This window comes from Hemitrygon akajei, chromosome 18 (genome assembly GCF_048418815.1).
Source record: "Hemitrygon akajei chromosome 18, sHemAka1.3, whole genome shotgun sequence".
Classification (NCBI taxonomy): domain Eukaryota; kingdom Metazoa; phylum Chordata; class Chondrichthyes; order Myliobatiformes; family Dasyatidae; genus Hemitrygon; species Hemitrygon akajei.
This window is the reverse complement of record NC_133141.1, coordinates 38,004,761-38,024,689: the sequence shown is the minus strand read 5'-3', so window position 1 is coordinate 38,024,689 and position 19,929 is coordinate 38,004,761. Positions and strand designations below refer to the sequence as shown.

The following is a 19,929-nucleotide window of genomic DNA, read 5'->3' as shown; positions in this document are numbered from 1 at the left end:
CTTCTGCATTCTCTCCAAAGTCTCCACAAACTTCCTTCAAAGCAGTGATCAGAAATGCACACAATGCTTCAAATGTGGCCTAACCAAAGTTTTTATGCAGCTGCAAATCATCTCCCATCTGTGCACAGCCTCAGGATAGAGGGGTGCCCTTTCAAAACAGATGTGGAGAAAATTCTATAGCCAAAGGGTGGTGAATTTGTGGAATTTGTTGCCACATGCAGCTGTGGAGGCCAGGTCATCGGGTGTATTTAAGGCAGAGATTGATAGGTTCTTGATTGGACATGGCATCAAAGATTACAGGGAGAAGGCCTGGGAACTAGGGTTGAGGAGGAGATAAAACAAAAAAAGGACCAGCCATAATGGCGGAGCAGACTCGATGGGCCAGATAGTCTAATTCTTCTCCCATGTCTTTGACTTTTATACTCAAATACCCAACAATGAAGGCAAGCATATCATGACACCTCCTTGTCAATGTATGTACTTCTATTGCCATGATGAGGGAGCTGTGAATTTGTACCCCAAGATCCCTTTGTATCTCAATGCTCCTTAAGAACTCTACCAATTACTGTATAATTTCCTCCTCCATTTGGCCTCTAGTTCCTTAAAAACATACTCACCATAGATATGATAGAAATCTCATTGTTATCCATGAACCCTATATTATAGTTCCATTTTGTTAACTTCAAAGATGTTTAAGTTTAAAGGTAATCAAAAAAGATTATTTAAAAATAAAACCTGAAACAATGTATCAACACTCACTTTGGTCTTAGTGGCTTTTACAGGTATGGTTCCAAATTCATCTTCCGAATCTGAGTTAACGACCTTCTTCCTTTTGGGTACTTTAGCCTTAGCAGTCACAACTTTCTTTGGAACTGTGTCTTCATCGGATGATATGTTAATGCTTGATTTAGCAGGCAACTTAGTAGATTTTGGAGCTGCCTTTTTTTTGGTAAGAGCATCAAAGATGGAAGGCTGTTTCTCATCTGGAAATAATTGCATTTTGTTTAGACCAAGTTAGTGAGTGTAATGTTACTTTGTTACTATACAATGACAGTACAGCAAATACAACTTGAACTGTACAGGAAATGAGAATGTAAATTAGGACAAGTCCCATTTTGCTGACTGAACTGTTCAGCTGAGCAAAGTCTGCAAGTGATAACAGCTTTACCTCCTCTCCAATAGTAGGGACCAGGGAAATCAAAGCCTAAGAAATTCAGTAACACTTGTATGTAATTGAGACGATGGTCATGGGGCTGTCACTTACAGCAGCAAGGATGTAGGCAACGGATGTAACTGAAGCTAAATTAAGCGAGTTGATTCCACGCATGATGTGCCAATACAAATGGAGCAAAAGAAAACAAGTTCAAGGGGTGTAGAGCCAGGGAATTGACCAAGGGCTTGCTGCCAGTCTTTCACAGTGTGCACAGTTGACACCCAGGTCAGCTGCTGAGCCAAAGCCCTGATGTTAGACCACGGGATAGGCGGGAGCTACCTTGGATTGTGAGCTTGGGAGTGAATGGGAGGTACAGTTTGTACCACAAGGAAGTTTACTGATAGATGGGGCCCCCAAAAAAGAGAACAGGAGTAAATCAAATGATTTTATGAGTTGAACAAAGACATATTCAGCCCCCACAGAACAAGGATTAATGAAATCCAAGTGTAAAAATTGCAAGGCGGAGAGTATGCTTTGGAATGATGTGGACTAACTTCTCTCAAGAAGAAACAAGTATTACACGAGTCATTAAATGTGCATCTATTTCAAAAGTAATAAGTGTACAAGCGTGACCATGCAGTTGTAAGCCATACCACATCTTTACTGGCTTGGGTTCACTTGCCTTTTTTAGAAGTGGTGGTGGGCTTTTTACCAAGAACACGTTTTTTTGGTGCTGTTTTGTCTCCAAGAGATTTGGCTGCTGGTTTCTGGATTGCTGCTTTAACAAGTTCAGGTTTATCTTCTTCTTTTTCATCTGCTACATCATTCTGCATCACTGCAGCAGGCTCATCAGAATCAGAGGAGAGTGAATCAAGTATGTTTTCTCCAACTGTGACAAAAAAAGATAGTTCAAGAAATTTTCATTTAAATATTACAATAAACACCTTATATTTACGTTAATAGAAAGGTCCTGAATCTTTAAAAAATTCGATACATGTGCACCATCAAATACTTTCCTCAAAGCAGAAAAAATTTAAAAAAGTCTTTTTTACTATCTCAATGGATCATTTTATTTTAAGCATACACAGGCTTAAGATTATAATCATAATTAATCAGTGTCATATCATACCAGATTATGCTCTGGAAGACTGATCATTGCAATCATGTTTAACAAGGTAATTAGGCAGCACTGGAAATTTTACTAGTACCATGCATAGTTTAGAAAATACAAGTCAGATTATCACAAAAGTCAATGAAGATCAATTGCAGAGTACAGGAAAGGTATGCTCCCGTTATAAGGACAGACAGGTATGGAACGATAAGAGAACTGATGAATTTAGTCAAGTAGTAAAAGGAAAAGTATGTAAAGCTTCAGAAGTTAGGATTAAACGAAGCACATGAGCATTAAAAAACCACAAAAGAACTAAAGGGAATTAGGAAAGCCAAGATGGACCATGAAAAGTCATTGGCAAGAGGATTAAGGTGAATCCTAAGACATTCATCAGGAGTAAGAAGATAACTAAGGAGAAGGTGGGATAAAGGGTGGAACATTTGCTTGGATGTGGAGAATGTGAGTGAGGCACATAATGAGTACTTTGCTTCAGTATTTACCAAGGAAAAGGATATGGAGGACCAGGAGATCAGTCCTGAGTGTATAAATACGTTAGGGCCATTAGAGGTCAAGGAGAGTAAGTGTTGGGCTTCCAAATGGGTATTAAGGTGGCCAAGTCCCTAGGGTCTGATGGGATTTACGCCAGGTTATTGAGGGAGGCAAGAGATGAGATTGCTGGGCCCTTGACCATATCTTTGTGTCTTTAGCCACAAGCAAGGTTGTAGAGGACTAACAAGTGGCTAATGTTCTACCTCAATTTAAGGGAATAAGGGATAATCCTGGGAACTATAGACTGATGAGTCTCATGTCAGTTGCAGGGAAATTGCTGGAGAAAATTCATAGCGATAGGATATATAGTATAAGCATTTGGAAACCCATGGGCTAATTAGGAAGAGCCAGCATGACTTTGTGCTTGGCAAGGTCATGCCAACTTGATTGAGTTTTTTGGCAAGGTGATGAGAGAGATTGATGAGGGTAGAACAGTGGATGTTTGTCTACATGGATTTTAGTAAGGCATTTGACAAAGTCCCTCATGGGAGGCTAATCCAGAAGATTAATATGCATGGAGTCCACGATGAATTGGCTGTTTGGATTCAAAACTGGCTTGCACATACAAGACAGAATAGTGGTTGAAGTGACTTATTCGAGAGTGAGGTCTGTACTTAGTGGAATTCTGCAGGTCTGTGCTGGGACCTCTGCTGTTTGTAATGTACACAAGTGACCTGGATGAAAACGTAGATGGGTGGTTAGTAAATTTGCAGATGATACCAAGATTGGTGGAGTTGTGGATAGTGTAGAAGACTGGCAAAGAATACAGTGCAATATAGATCAGTTGCAGATATGGGCTGAGAAATGGCAGATGGAGTTTAACCCAGATAAATATGAGGTGTTGCACCTTGGTAGGGCAAATGCAAGGAGGCAATACACGGTTAAGGGCAAGATCCTTAAACAGTGTTGCTGAGCAGAGAGATCTTGGGATCTAAGTTCATAACCCCTTGAAAGTGACCACATGGGTCAATAGGATGGTTAAGGAGGCTTATGGAATGCTTGTTTTTATTAGTTGAGTTCAAGGTTATGAGGTTATGTCGCAACTTTATAAAACTGTTTAGGCTACATTTGTAGTATTGACTAAAGTTCTGGGCACCCCGCTATATGAAGGATGTTGAGGCTTTGGAGAAGGTGCAGAAGAGGTTTACCAGGATGCTGCCTGGCTTAGAGGGCACATGCTATCATGAGAAGCTGGATAAACTTGCATTCTTTTTTTCTGGAGTGCCAGAGGCTCAGGGGAGAACTGAGCATATTTACAAGATTATGAGAGGCATAGATTGTGTAGACAGAGCATCTGCTTCTCTGGGCTGATGTATCTAATACCATAAGGCACGCATTGAAGATGAGAGAGTGTAGGTTCAGGGGGAATGTGAGGGTTAAGTTTTTTTTTAAACTCAGTCGTGGATGCCTGGAACACGCTGCTTGGTATAGTCATAGAGGTAAATAGAGGCTTTTAAGAGATGTTTAGATAGACACATGGATGTAAGGAAAATGAAGGGATATGGACATTGCGTAGGTGGGGGGGGGGCGATTAGTGTTTGTGTATTCTTGATTTGCTTCTGTAGCTGTGCTGTACTGTTCTCTGTTCTATATTCTAAAGTCAATATAAGACAATACCCAGCAGAGTGGGATTAAAGAAAGCCTTTTCTGATTGGATGCTGGTGACTAGTGTTCCACAGGGGCCTGTGTTGGGACCATTTCTTTTTATGTTATATGTCAATGACTTAGACAACAGGATTGATGGCTTTGTGGCCAAGTTTGTGGATGATATGAAGATAGGTGGATGAGCAGGTAGTTTTGAGGAAGTAGTGAGGTTACAGTAGGATTTAGATTAGGAGAATGGGCGAAGTGTATGTTCGAGCACTTTGGTAGAGTAAAAAGGTAGACTGTTTTCCAAATGGAGAGAAAATTAAAAACTGAGGTGCAAAGGGACTTGGAAGCCCTCCTGCAGGATTCCATAAAGGTTAATTTGCAGGTTGAGTCAATGATGATGAAGGCAAATGCGATGCTACCATTCATTTTGAGAGGACTAGAATATAAACGCAAGGATGTAATGTTGTGGCTTTATTAAGCACTGGTGAGGCTTCACTTGGAGTATTGTGAGCAGTTTTGGGCCCCTTATCTAAGGATGTGCTGACATTAAAGAGGGTTCAAAGGAGGTTCACAAAAAGGGATTCTGGGAATGTCATATGGCTCTGGGCCTCTACTCACTGGAATTTAGAAGAATGAGAGGTGACTTCATTGAAACCTAATGAATGTTGAAATGCCTCGATACAGTGGAGGTGGAGAGGATGTTTCCTATGGTGGGAGGGGGGAGTCTAAACACAAAAGACACAGCCTCAAAATAGAGGGGCATCCTTTTAGAATGGAGATGATGAGGAATTTCTTCAGCCAGAGTAGTGAATCTGTGGAAATCGTTACCACAGGCAGCTGTGGAGGTAAGTTATTGGGTATATTTAATGCAGAAGTTGATTGATTCTTGATTAGTCAGGGCATGTAAGGATATAGGGAGAAGGCAGGAGACTGGGACTGAGGGGGAAAAATAAATCAGCCATGATGTAATAGCAGAGCAGACTCAATGGGCCAAATGGCCTAATTCTAGAAACAGAAAACCTACAGTACAATACTGTCGGCCCTCCTTATCCACAAGGGATTGGTTCCGGGACCCCCCCGCGGATACAAAAAAAATGTGGATGCTCAAGTCCCTTATTTAACCTATCTCAGTGCGGGTGGACTTTTGGACCCTGGGGAGCTCTGGAGCCGCCGCCTGCGGCTGATGCTGAATCCACAGTGTTTCTGTTCCATTGACGGAAAACAATCACGATTGAAAATAAAGTGGAAATAATAAAGCGATTGGAAAGAGGTGAAATGCCATCGGTCATTGGAAAAGCATTAGGCTACAGTTGGTCAACGATTGGAACAAGTTTAAAGGATAAAGTCAGAATAATGGAGCGTGTGAAAGGCCCTGCCCCGATGAAAGCTACAATTATTACTAAACAATGCAGTGGTCTAATTATTGAAATACATACGTTTCTTAAGTGTTTTATATGCATAGAAAGGTAAAATAAATGCTATATACTAAGACAAACGTTTGACTAACTGACACTAAATAATACCGGATGTACCTGTTCCGACTTATGTACAAATCCGACTTAAAGACTGCCTGTACTTTAAATTACCTCTAGATTTCTTATAGTACCTAATACAATGTAAATGCTATGTAAACAGTTACAGGTGTTCCTCGTTTATCGAACGTTCGCTTTACGACACCTCGCTGTTACGAAAGACCTACATTAGTTACCTGTTTTCACTGTTACAAAAAAAGGCAGTGCATGCCGAACAGCCAAGCTCCTCCCCCGGAACTGCATTCTAGCAGGCATTGCTTAAAGACGTACCTGTGAGCATTAGTGATGAGTTCCAAGGTATCGGAAAAGCCTAAAAGAGCGCGTAAGGGTGTTACACTTAGCGTAAAACTAGACATAATAAAGCGTTTCGATCGTGGTGAACAGAGTAAGGACATAGTGAGTTTGGCTAAGGGTTTGTGGAAGTTGACGAAGATGATGTTGAACAGGTTCTGGCATCCCATGACCAAGAACTAACAGATGAAGAGCTGATACAATTGCAAGAGGAAAGGATAACAATTGAAGCTGAATGCAGTAGCGAACGGCCCTAAAGTGAAGTCGTCCAGGAACTGAACGTGAAGCAATTGCGTGAGATTTTTGCTGCGATTGACAATGCTGCAATGATTGCAGAAAAGTATGACTTTAATTTTGACAGGGTACGTAGGTTTAGGGCATATTTGCAGAATGGTTTGAGTGTTTATAAAGAACTGTATGATAGAGAAATGCGCGAGGCTAAGCAGTCAAGCATACTGTCGTTTTTTAAGCCTTCCACATCAGCCACAGCAGATGACAAACCTTGACCTTCGACATCGAGGCAGGCAGACATAGATGACCTGCCTGCTCTGATGTAAACAGACGACGATGAGATGACACCCCAGTCTCCTCTACCTCCCACCACCCCAACCTCCGACGACTCAGCCTAACACACCATCATCAGTGTGCTCACTGTTTTCTCAGTTCCGGTAAGTGAAACTACACAGGACGTACATTATTTCTACTTTATATAGGCTGTGTATTTTTATGAGTTATTTGGTATGATTTGGCAGCTTCATAGCTTAAAGGTTACTGGGAAGCGTGCTTCTGCCAAGAGCGCTTGCGCCGTGTGTTTTTGCCACAAATGCTGCCGGGAGTGCTTGCGCCGAGTGTTTTTGCCACAAATGCTGCCGAGAGCGCTTGCGTGAGATTTTCGCTGCTGTGGACAGTGCTGCAATAATTGCAGAAAAGTATTCCTACTTTATATAGGCTGTGTATTTATCAGATCATTCCTGCTTTTACTATGTGTTACTGTTATTTTAGGTTTTACGTGTTATTTGGTATGATTTGGTAGGTTATTTTTTGGGTTGCGAACTCTCACAAATCTTTTCCATATAAATAAATGGTAATTGCTTCTTCACTTAATGACATTCCAGCTTATGAACCGTTTCATAGGAACGCTCTACCTTCGAATAGCGGGGGAAACCTGTACTGTATTGTTTAGGGAATACAAGAACAAAAAGTCTGTACATGCTCAAACAACGAGTGCTGGAGAGAGAACTTCTGGGTTTTCCCGATCTGTGGTTAGTTGAATCTGCGTATGCGGAACCTGCGGATAACGAGGGCCGACTGTACTCAATGTTGTGCTGAACATGTACTTCTGCTTCTATATCTTATGGTCTGATACACTTATATCACAGTTTGAAGTTAATATCGCTTCATTATAAACTTTTAAATTTTCTGGTTCTAGTTATTCTATGAAACACTTTGTGCTCATTACTAAGTCAATATTTTGTCCTGAGGATAGATGAAATAATTATCCCCATGGTGAGCCCAAGGGTTGCCATTGCAAAGAATCAGGAACCAAGTACTTATCAATCTGCTGTGCAATGCAATACCTCATCTTCAACATTTATAAAATCACTGGCAACAAAAACAAGTATATGGTATTCATATGAATACTCAAGAGTTTACAACTAAATGTAATGGGAAATTAACAATACATCAAATACAATACATGTACACTTAAACTTCCCCCACCCCCACAGGCACCGTCTTACTGGCATCCTGTGCCACAGCAGTTGAATTTGCTTTTATTGAAATGCAGAATTCTATAAGTGCAATAACTTCAACATTAAAACATTTCTGTAATAAATTTTCCCCATCCTTTATCACTTTTAGTTTCCTTATCATGTTTTAGCAGTACAGGTGTCCCCCCCAGTTTACAAATGTTCGCTTTACGCCACTTCGCTTTTACAAAAGACCTACATTAGTAACTTGTTTTCGCATTAGGATTTGCGCTTTTATGATTATGTGCCAAGTTTCATTGCTATTTCACCACAAGAGTATCAATCATAACAGAGCCCAATTATCAAGAAATATCTTTTATAACACAATGTATTGTTTTCCTGTTCGTTAAACAGGGGTCAGCAATACAGAGCAAAGATGAAAAACAACATCTTCATCCAAAGCTTGGCAAATCTTTGGAATTTACTACCAAAGAGGACCATACGTTCTCAATGGCTGAGTATATGTACAGAAAAGATCAGAACTTTAGATTTAGAAGGGATCAAGGTAAGTGGCACTAATGTAAAAGACCAGCTATGATTTTGAACGCGATCGAAAGCATAAGATTGAATGGCGTTATCTTACTACCATATCTCACGTTCTTATGTAAACTATTCATACTGTTTTGCAATTCAATGAGCAACTTTATGCCTCAGATATATAGCAGTTTTAAGATCAAACGTAAGATCCTGTGTTACGTATGATTCTTTTACACATTTGGAAATATAACCATTGAAGCATTTATATCTGGAATATAACCATTGAAAGCTTCAAATCTTTCATCAAAATAAATGCTTTAACATGAAAAAACTTACATGCTTTGGAAGATGAATTTGTAGATTGCAAAACTTCATTTGCACGGGGAACAGTTTTAACCAAAGCTTTTGACTGAACTTTCCTGTATGCAACAGAGATTATAGTTACCACATAATATATAAAAAATGGATTTCTATTCCCTAGGTATCAAGTCCACCAACTTCTAAAATTTAATTTTACACCTACTTAGGGGGGTGGTTTGCTTTTGGAGCTGAAACTTCCGAGCCACTGTCAGAAATATGAAATTCATCATCGCTCTCAGCGCTCATTCCAACATCATCATCATCTTCAGATGAAAGCACATATTTGGCCTTTGAAGCTGGTAGGAAAATGAAAATAAAATATCACAAGTCTGGAAAGAATCAAGGATACGAATAGTCGACAGTGATGGAAGCTTTGAAGTTCAGAATTTGAAACTGAATTGTTAAAAACCATAGCACAGGATGCCAATGTTTAAAAGTAATTATGTCAAGATTACAAATCTAAACCACAGAAAAAGTAATTTGATATGGAATATGCCATAGTTTAAGACCTTTGAAAGGAATGAGCTGCAGCAATAAGCATGATTTTGATAAGAAAAGCTTACAGTGCCTTTTAGATATAACTTGTATTTCTATCTAGATTACTCAATTATCTTTTAACTGGAAAACATGTACAACATATAAGAAACAAAGAATTAAAGGCTGTCAATGGTACTTGTCAGTGACTTTGCTTCACTGTGCACTAATGCAGATTAAAAACACACATACATTCATAATTGTCAACTCCATACTAATATTCTTTAAAGATATTTTATTGGGAATTTATTTCTTTTACCTTTAAAAAATTAAAAATGTTAAAACAGTTCATTTTAATATGACTAGTGAAGAACTAAATAATGGAATTGTTCGATAAAGGGAAATGCTAGAGATACAAAGCGAGCTGCTCGTCATTTGAAAGATCTGCAAGATATCTTTTAGTCAATTTTCATCTTCACTGAAGGAATTAGCAGACTATATGGTTCCAGGTTTGTCAGTAACCCTCCGCAGCTGCCATATTTCCACGAAAATTTAATCAGCAAGCACCTTGGTTGCCTTACTTGATATCCAATGTGACAAAATGTCCATTCAATTCTAATTTAAATGCATTTTATGGCAAATATCACTGAGGATAAAGAAAACAGCTCAAGTTCACTCTTCTGGGTTTCTTTCTCATTTCATCAGTAAATGTATTACTATCCTACCATCATTTGATCTGCATGCCTCATGCCATTTTCTCTAGCTGAAATATTATAGCAATCTTTGACATTTTAGTATAGGTAAACCAGTATTTACCATTAATACCAATCTTTAAAATACTGTCCTCTTATGAATTTGAAATATCTAGCATGAATGCAAATTCAAGGACTCTACCTGTCGCCCTTTGTGGTTTTCTTCTGGGAGGAAGATCAACAATTTCCAAATCAACATCTGATTCTGGCTCAGAATCAGACCAAGGGTTCTTTTTCTTTTTTTCAAGAGGTTTAAACTGAAGTTTTGTCTGCTTCTGCGCCATTAGCATAGTCTTGGACGCTAAGTATGGAAGAGAGACTATTCAGTGAAATCACATCAGGAGCACATGGTTGATTATCCCAGGTAGTGACTAATTACACTTGAGTAATGCTAAACCAACAAGAAACAATCGTTTTTCATATAGGCAAAAAGTGTAATGTCATAAGTATTTTAATTTCAGGTACACAAGTGGCATGTAAAAGATACAAAAGTAATGCACATTATAGAAATAATAAGGAAAATAAGTTGCACCAGAGTCATTCAATGCAAGTCCTAAAATGTTTTAATTTTAATCAGAGGAGAAACACTTCGCTCACAGAATCTTTTGCAAAATATCATGAAAGCTGCTGATTGAGAAGTGGCGAACACCTCAAGCATTTAATAAAATTAAGTAAAGAACAAAGCAAATGAGGGGACAATAGAAAATAGGGCCAGCATTCATGTGCAAACTAAAATGGAAAATACATTGGGTAGGTCAAAAAACTTGTTCTCATCATAGGAGTGGCTAAGTTACTTTACTAACTATAATGGAGATCAGTCACTGTAACAGAAATTCAAATTCCACCATGGAAACAGTAGTCTCTTTATTAAAAAATCTGCTGCAACCCCGTCAAGGCTTTACAACTCCTTTATAATTTTGCACAATCATGGAATCACTCTTTCTCCCATTTCTGAATAATTAATACACAGGACTCAGTAGAGTGACAGAAAATAAGTCTGCACCCCCTTTCATCTATGAGTGTAGCAAAAGTAGTTCTTTAAGTTTGATTAATGTTGGTCAAATAACATAAAAAAACATACCTGGTTGTGCTCTTTTAATCAGGCTTACATGTTCAAGAGAATTTTCTTCTTTATCATCAAATTCCATCTTAACAGCAAGCGAATCTGTTTCACCCTGTGAAGCAAAGTTTAAAAATAGATACTGAAATTTTTAAATAGTCTTGACAAATAACTGTCACTAAAGAACCTTATACTCCAGTTCCATAAAATAATTGATCCACGGCTAAGTGGAATTTTGAATATTTTCCACTCTGGTCTGCAAGGTTAGTTTAGCAACACACATACATAACTGCAACTGATGAAACAAGACATCTAATATACCATACATACAAATAAGACGGTCTGAATTACAAGCAGTGAGCACCTCCTTGGGTTCAAATGAATAGTAACAAAGCATCAGCTTCCTATTGCTCCAGAATTTTAATTTTGAAATACATGAATATTATATTTAACTAGCACATCATAATGGAGGATAAAATAATTGCACTCATGGCTCTGTCCTAAGACCACTCCTTTACTCCCTGTATACCCATGATTGTGTTGCCACCCACAGCTCCAATCTGCCAATTAAATTTGCTGATGATACTACACTGATTGGCCAAATCTCAAAAAATAACAAGGCAGCCTGCGAAGAAGTCATCACCCTGACACAGTGGTGTCAAGAAAACAACCTCCCCCTCAATGTCGCAAAAACAAAGGAGCTGGTTGTGGACTACAGGAGGAATGGAGACAGGCTAACTCCTATTGACATCAATGGATCTGGGGTTGAGAGGGTGAACAGCTTTAAGTTCCTTGGCATACACATCACCGATGATCTCGCGTGGTCTGTAGATCCTGGCTGTGTGGTTGAAAAGGCACAACAGTGCCTCACTCACCTCAGATGGTTGAAGAAATTTGGTATGGGCCCCCCAAATCCTAAGAACTTTCTACAGGGACATAATTGAGAGCATCCTGACTGGCTGCATCACTGCCTGGCATGGAAACTGTACTTCCTCAATTGCAGGACCCTGCAGAGAGTGGTGCAGATAGCCCAGCTCATCTGTAGATGTGAACTTCCCACTGATCAGGACAATTACAAAGACAGGTGTGCAAAACAAAAAAAAAGGCCCGAAGGATCACTAGGGACCTGAGCCACCCCAACCACAAGCTGTTACCATCCGGGAAGCAGTACTGCAGCATAAAAGCCAGGACCAACAGTTTCTGGGACAGCTTCTTCCACCAGGCCATCAAACTGATTAATTCATGCTGACACAACTCTTCGTATGTTATATTGCTGTATATACTATTTATTATAAATTACTATAAATTGCACTTTGCACATTTAGACAGATACAATTTAAAGATTTTTACTCCTTATATATATGAAGGATTTAAGTAATAAAGTGAATTCAATTCACTGCATTCATATCACGTTTTGTATTTTGTAGTTTACCCTTTACCGCTCTCACTGATTTTTATAAGTTGAATAAAGGTCAGAGTAGCATTAATACATTGTCGTAATCAATACATATGGAAGAACAGAATCAAGGTCAGAATTTAAGTGGGCAACTTCAGTGACAATCTTTACAGATACCTAATGCAGTAATTAATACTGGTAAAACATGTAATACTCATTATGCACAAATTTCATGTTTTTTGGTACAATGTTGTCAGCACCAGGGCCCATTTATAATAGTAACTATCAGTGTTTTTGGTAATGCACTTACATTTTTGAATCCCTTAAGTACAAGTCAAAAAGTTAAACTTTGCCTTAAACTATGGCACTGCAAATAGGTGTGCTCACCTTTCCTTTTTTCTTGATAACCTTTTTGCTGGCCTCTGCCTTCATGGCAGTAGTAACCCTAGGGACAATCCTTCTGCCTTGGGGAGATGGCATGGTTTCCTCCAACTGCAGCTTTCTTACTTTACCCTTACCAGCTTTTCCTTTAACAGCCTTACCAATGTGAGCCGTCTCATTTTCTTTTTCCTGCATCTCCACACGCTGAATGGAAAAAGATTGTTTTGAAAAGTTAAAACAGATGTCTCCAGTGAAAATACAGACGAGCAATGTTATGTGAACTTATTTGATGAAAGATTTCAGTGCTAGCTTGTTAGATGCTACAGGGTTTATCTCAAGAGTGTAGGCTTGGGCAAGTGACAGGACCTTGAGGAAGACCTACAGTTATAAGAACTTCTGATCAATGGCCACTGAACAGTGACACATTGGTATGAGTCAGACTGGTGGTCAAAAGAGGAATGGGTGACAGAGGAAGAGAGGCAGTCAAGGAAACTTTTGGGGATGGTTTAAACCAAGATGGCAGAGGAATGAGAGATACAGCTTTTGCACTGTTTGGGGATAGGGGAAATACAAAAGGGGAAGACTCATCAAGTCCAGTTAACTTAAGGGTACATGGGTGAAATGTAAAGCGAGATTATCTATTCTAATGTATAGAATATAACTAATAAGCTAGAAGTCAGAATTGATGAGTATGTGGGAACATATTATTTTGATAGTGTTGCTATCAAACAGTCATGGATACAAAGGCAGAACTTGCAACTCAACATCCCTGGTCATCAAAACTTTAGGCATATTGTAGGGTAGGGAAATGTAAAAGAGATGATACTGCAATATTGATTATGGAGTCTATTTCTGTAAAAATGAAGGAATCCTCGAAGGCTCTTCAAATGATGCCATAAAGATATGAAGCTTAGTAAGAGAAGGGTGCATCTGTTTATCGATAGGTCCTCCCGGCCCTTCGGCCCATGCTGCCCCAGCAAACCCAACCCCAATTAACCCCAACCTATTTATGGGACAATTTCCAATGACCAATTAACCTACCCGGTAGGTCTTTGGGAGGAAACTGGAGCACCTGAGGAAAACCCACACATTCCACAGGGTGGATGTACAGAGACTCTTTACAGAAGAGCGCTGGAATTGAATTCCGAACTCGGGAACATCCTAAGCTGTAATAGCGTTGTGCTAACTGCTACTCTACCTTAGCGTCCATATCAAAGACATCAATGAGTATCGGCCTCAGGCACAGAATGTGAAAGAAATCACCTAAGAGGCTAGAGGCTTGGCTTGTGGACAGCTGATTGGACAGGCTGCGATCATGAACTTCAAGCAGTGCAGCGAACGTCAGTAGAAATTGTGTTATGTCTATATTAGTATGCCTCAAAACAAAAGCAGGCCTGAGAAAAATTACAGGGTAATCTCAAACACCAAAATAAACCATACATCACCCATCAAAAACAATTACCTCAAGCTCCTCAATAAAAGCTGCCAGATCTTCCTTCCACAAGTTTTCAGGGGTTTTCTTTTTCAGATCTTTTAATTCCCTCTCCTAAAGAAAATAAACCAGAATTTCAAACAAAGCATTACATCAAATTCAGACAGCATTAACCCCAACTCCCAAAACTAATACCATATCAGTGATCCTATCTTTCCCCAACTTAGCTAAAAGTGCATTCATGCTTCCTGCCAATTTAAGATAAATGGTTTCACAAGTTTATATACAATACATTTAAAACCAATAAAAATTAGAAACAAATGCAAAAGTCTCATAGTAGCTGAAAGTTTGAAAACACTGATTTGAGACAATATAATTTCCAAATACAAAACTTCATATTATTATTTGGTATCAAGCCCTTTGAACCTGTAGAAACCTACTTTGACATCTCTCTGCTTAAGCAATTCATCTTTCTTTTCTTTGGTCAGATACCACATGGGCATATTCAAAAGATAATTGAAATCTGGACCAGAAGTGGTTGCTTCTTCCTCCTCTGTATCTTCCAGCTCAGATTCTTGCCCCTGTCAACAAGATATTTAAGACATAACATTAAAAAAAAATGATTTCCCTCAAACCTAGTTGAAATAAAAACTGTTACTTTAAACTTTGCAAATAATGGCTTAAAAAAACAAATTTACATTTCTAAATTCTCGTGAATTTGGGAAGAAAATGCACAAGTTCCTTCTCCTGACATTTTATTTGGGTCTGCAAAGCCTCAAACTATAGCTATTATCAGCAAAACTATGATAATATAGCCATGGGTTCTCCTGGGGCTTGGTACCACTGAGCCGCAGAATTATTTTGCATCACTATCTACCTACCATTACAAAGCTTTGAATTCCCACAAAATGTAATATTTACCCACATAATCAGTTCAAAAGAACTAATCTTGAAAGAAAGAATTGAAATTTAGTTTTGTAAATAAATGTTACATACCCTATCAGGCTTAACTGCCCTTGACATACTAGTTGATGCCACTAAGATGGGCAGCCTTCTCTTACTGTCTTTGTCCATACTTACACCAAATTCATCTCCGTACCATCTCAATTTTTGTCTTGGGTCATCACTGCTAAAAACTTGTAACAGCTTCACTGACCTCGTAATTTAACTGCTTTAATGCTACCCAATTTGCCTTTCATATCTCGCATTCCCTATTACCTCAGGTTTAATTTGAATATCTGATCTCTCTACCCTAACTTGCACCCCACCCCCCAGTCATTTGCCTATACTCGCTGGCTTAATATTGGTGCCTGGTTTTCCAAGTCATGCTTTTCTGCATTCCTGTAATATTTTGCAGTCTGAAATCTTCAAGGATTTTTGAATTCTTCAGTTATTGCCTCAACTGCTGGAATCCTTGCTCAATCTCATTTCCTAAAATTCACCATCTCACTTTCCTCTTATAATGCTCAAGAAGAAAGAAAAAAATCTCCCAATATCCCTCATCAAATTTTGTCTGAAATACAGCCAAGCAAATAAATAATGTTTTAACTTTAGTTCTACTTGTGAAATAATTATAAAAACATTAAAATTAAAATTGTCAACGTTTGAACAGTTCAAAACAACTCGTTACTCTTCTATCACCTTTTCCTGAGATTCTTTCCACCCTTTTATAGGATCTGAATCGTAACCTCGATCAAGAAGTAATTGAATCAATTCACGTTTTGGCTTGTTTTCTATAAAGAAACAAAATAAATACATAAATAAATCAATAATTCAATAAAATGCCAACAGAAGTGGTTTGCAGTATGGAAGGCCATTCAATCCCTTTTAGCCCCTTTCCCCACTCTCAGATCAGATCCCTAGAAATCCTTTCAGGTACTTTTCCATTTTCCTTTTGAATGCCTTTCATTCTAGATGCTTCAATCTTGATGAAAAGCCTACTAGCAGCCCTTTGAAACGCCACAAACACGATCAAATGCATATTTCTCACTGATCCTTTGCATTACCTCATCAAAAACTCTATAGCTTGTTTAAAAATGGTTTTCCTTAATCAATGAGTTCTTGCTCAAATGATTTATTCTCCCAGTTATGTTTCCACCTCACCTGTGCTAGACTGATTTCTAAGATATACCCATTATACTCTCTCCTCCAAGATGGTCGATAAAGCTTGTGTCTTTGACCTGGAGTTTAGACTTTTATCCTAATGTTCACATTGTGTCTCAATAGTAATATTTATCTAATCATGTTCCTGTCAAGTGCCCCAGAATACTGAACTATCAGTGCAAACTGAACGTAAATCATTGTTGTGCACACGTTCGAGAAATGCCTGCTAGATTTTGCTGAGAACTCTGTTCCAGTTCTATTTTGGTTTCAACAAAATGTTTATATGGATAGCAATCAGATGTCCTTCAGACACATTACAAATGTAACAAAGGTGTAAAACTTATATAGTGAAGTCACATAAGGCAGTAAAGTTCATGAATGACTTCAATGTTTAATAAATCTAAACATTACCATAATGACTAATATAATGCTAATGGAAGTGTGTTGATATCTTGCCTTTCATAAAGCATCACTAAATTAAGCACATTCTGCCAACAAGTTGATTCCTAGTTATTCTCAGATTCTTTTTAAATATTCCTGAACTTAAACTAAAATTAATCATGTTTCAGAAATTCATCTAAACATGGTAATCGAAATATCCAATGGCAAAATGAAAATAAATATTGCTTACAAGTAAAGGTGTGGGCAATTTAAGACTTACCAATGATCAGTTTGCCTTCAATCTTCTCCAAGATGAAACGAGCTTGGTTGCTTAGTTTTCCATATTCTGCTCCCAAAAATCCCTCAAGCCAATCTTTTCTTAAATTATAATATTTCAACCTTAAGTCGAAAAACTCTTTCAGCATTTCTTGTACATTTTCATACTTTTTCAGACAACCAACATGATCAAATAACACCTGAAGAGACAGAAAACTAAAATTAAATGACCAACAATCACAGCAGCTATGACTGCCTAGTGTGCTAACCTACTGCAACAATTGTGTCTGTTGTTAGAAAAATAACTAGTTTGAGAGATTTTCCATCCACCTATTTTATTTCCAAAGGATTTCCCCCATTTAAGCCCTTAACAAAGCTCATTTTCCCCTCAAAGTATTCAAACCATGAATATTGGTCTTCAGTTTCTTGTCCTTCAGACTCAAAGTGGAGAGAAGATGTAATGTGTATAAAACCACATAAAATTATAGTGCAGCCAATAAATCTGGGAACCCAGTCCCAAACTGCACTAATAGCCAGGCCTCTTTACTACAATTTCCTCACTTGAAGTGGGCAAATGTATCACCCATCTGATACAAGAATTCCCACAGTCCTCAGTAATTATATTGAGTGGATCTCGCAAATAAATTTGCAAAGGAAGCTTGTGCCTACATTTGTACACTGTTCAGAAATTTATTGGAAAGAATTTTGCAATTATTTTGTTTAAACTATAATAATTTAAATCTAACAACTGATTTGTACTATAACATTAAAGCTAAACCATAAACATTCTTCTAATGCCTACATTGGAACCCACCTCCTGATCCACAAAGACTACAAATTAAAATTACACGACTTAACAGCACATGCTTCCGCTAGTAAACGATCACTTTCGAATAATCCCTTTACCTCATGAGAAACTAACCAATGTCCCTTTCTTCAGGCTTTCAATTAAACTGCACAGTGTGCCCTGCACGTGACCCCATCTGTATATTTAAACAAGGTCAGCTTGGGTCAAATGTCCCAATCTGGACAAGTTATCATTGAGCTATGTCTGCAGCAATAGGAACAGAAGGGCAACCTGAAATATTTAAGTGATGCAGATTCTGAAACTCCATCTAGTGTACAAGCATGGGCACTAGCACGATAGCATCTATATAATTTTGCAATATAAGCGAGTTTACTACAAATTACTTTACCATTGAGTTGCATGTAAGAGGAACATTCAGTTTGAAGACTTTATGCAATCCTGCTAATTCAGCTTCAGCTAGCTTCTGTTCAGTCATCGTTATAATGAAACGCACAGTGGTATCAGTGTGATACTCTTTATAGTCAGTGATCAATGATGGAGTCTTGTCTGTTCCATTCAACATTGGTTCAAGTACCTGCTCTTTGTACACCTAGACACAAAAATGCATACAATTAAAAACAAAAAGTAATCCTTTGTAATTCCTTGATCAAAACATGCCAAACCCACAACATTAGAGACTTGTAGATCAAGTCTTAAAATTTTCTCTCTTCCCTAGTTGTCCACAAGCCAAAAACCAGTTGCAGAATTCATGAATCATTTGCACAAAAAGCAGATAACAAAATGTAATCTGGGCACCATGGTAGCATAGTGGTTAGCACGACACTGTAAGTGCTCGGGACATCCTAATTCAGAGTTTAACCACAGCATCCTCTGTAAGGAGTCTCAGTATGTCATAATCCAAAGTCGCATCAGCTAGGTTGTAAATTGTCCCGTGATTAAATTAGGGTTAAATCTGGGCTGCAGGGCGGTGCAGCTTGAATGTCCTTTTCCGTGATGTATCTCAATAAATAAAATACTCATTGACATATAAAGTAAAGGCATTTCTATAGAAAATTTATGCTACAGTTTAACAATAAAGTACCAACAAAAATTACCTGAGTCCAGGTCTTGACAGGGAGTTCTGAAATTTCTACTGTGGTGGCATTCAACACCGAGATTTCACCATTGATCATATACTGATTGGCACCCAACTCAAAAATTGTTCCTTTGAAGTTCTTGTAATTAGGAAGCTAGAGAGAAACAATCCAACATAGGCATCAGAAGAATTTACATTCAGGTGCTCTGTAAGAATAAGATTTTTGGTTTGACTTTATTATAGAACAATTCTATTGATCAGCTTAAATTATTATAATTTAAAATAATTGCAAAATTATTTCCAATAAACTTCTTAACAGTATACAAATACAGACACGAGCAAAAGATAATAGTAATTGTTCTCCTACCATAGGGACTAGATCATCTCCATCCAGCAAACGCCTAATATTATTAACAATTTCTCTTGCATCATAATTGGGAATTTTGCAAGCCCATCCTGTGCCAATACCATCAGCACCATTCACCAGCACCATAGGAATAATAGGGATGTACCACTCAGGCTCCACTTGCTGGTTATCATCATACAGATACTTCAGGAGATTATCATCCACAGCTGGGTACAACAGTCGGGCCAAAGAACTAAAGGAAACAAATTCTGATCACAACCACAATCCATGGAAATTAATACAAAGACAATTTTGACAACTTACAATACATTTCAATTTCTAAAGTGTCATTTTTAACTACATCTCATGAAATGCACTAAAAAGTGCATTTTAATACTTTAAAATAATTGTGCTGACTAAATTCACACAAAAGAAAATACTGCAAATATAAAAGTCATTGGAGCCTCAAGTGCCCCTGAATTTTCAAGGGACAGGACCATGAATTTCTAGGCCACCATCCTTGATATTCACTGTGGGCTTGACACCACCACACCAACTACCCTCACACCATTCAGCTTGGCCTCCCTCCTTTTTGTTTTACTATGGTTCCAAGCAGGTTCCAATCTCATGG

At 38.2% G+C, this 19,929-nt stretch overlaps 1 protein-coding gene across 2 annotated transcripts in view; it reads right to left on the bottom strand.

Annotated features, from left to right (window-relative positions):
• top2a (DNA topoisomerase II alpha) overlaps positions 1-19,929 on the bottom strand; it is a 46,954-nt gene that overhangs the window by 4,675 nt on the left and 22,350 nt on the right. For both annotated transcript variants that reach the window (XM_073071420.1, XM_073071419.1), the window contains 14 exons: positions 19,320-19,551; positions 18,972-19,106; positions 18,266-18,466; positions 17,074-17,269; positions 15,951-16,042; positions 14,750-14,890; positions 14,340-14,423; positions 12,884-13,081; positions 11,122-11,215; positions 10,183-10,341; positions 8,978-9,110; positions 8,791-8,873; positions 1,836-2,042; positions 760-983 (listed from right to left, as the gene is read on the bottom strand). In XM_073071420.1, coding sequence (XP_072927521.1) covers positions 760-983; positions 1,836-2,042; positions 8,791-8,873; positions 8,978-9,110; positions 10,183-10,341; positions 11,122-11,215; positions 12,884-13,081; positions 14,340-14,423; positions 14,750-14,890; positions 15,951-16,042; positions 17,074-17,269; positions 18,266-18,466; positions 18,972-19,106; positions 19,320-19,551 — 2,179 coding nt within the window. The remainder of the gene's footprint in view (positions 1-759; positions 984-1,835; positions 2,043-8,790; positions 8,874-8,977; positions 9,111-10,182; positions 10,342-11,121; positions 11,216-12,883; positions 13,082-14,339; positions 14,424-14,749; positions 14,891-15,950; positions 16,043-17,073; positions 17,270-18,265; positions 18,467-18,971; positions 19,107-19,319; positions 19,552-19,929) is intronic.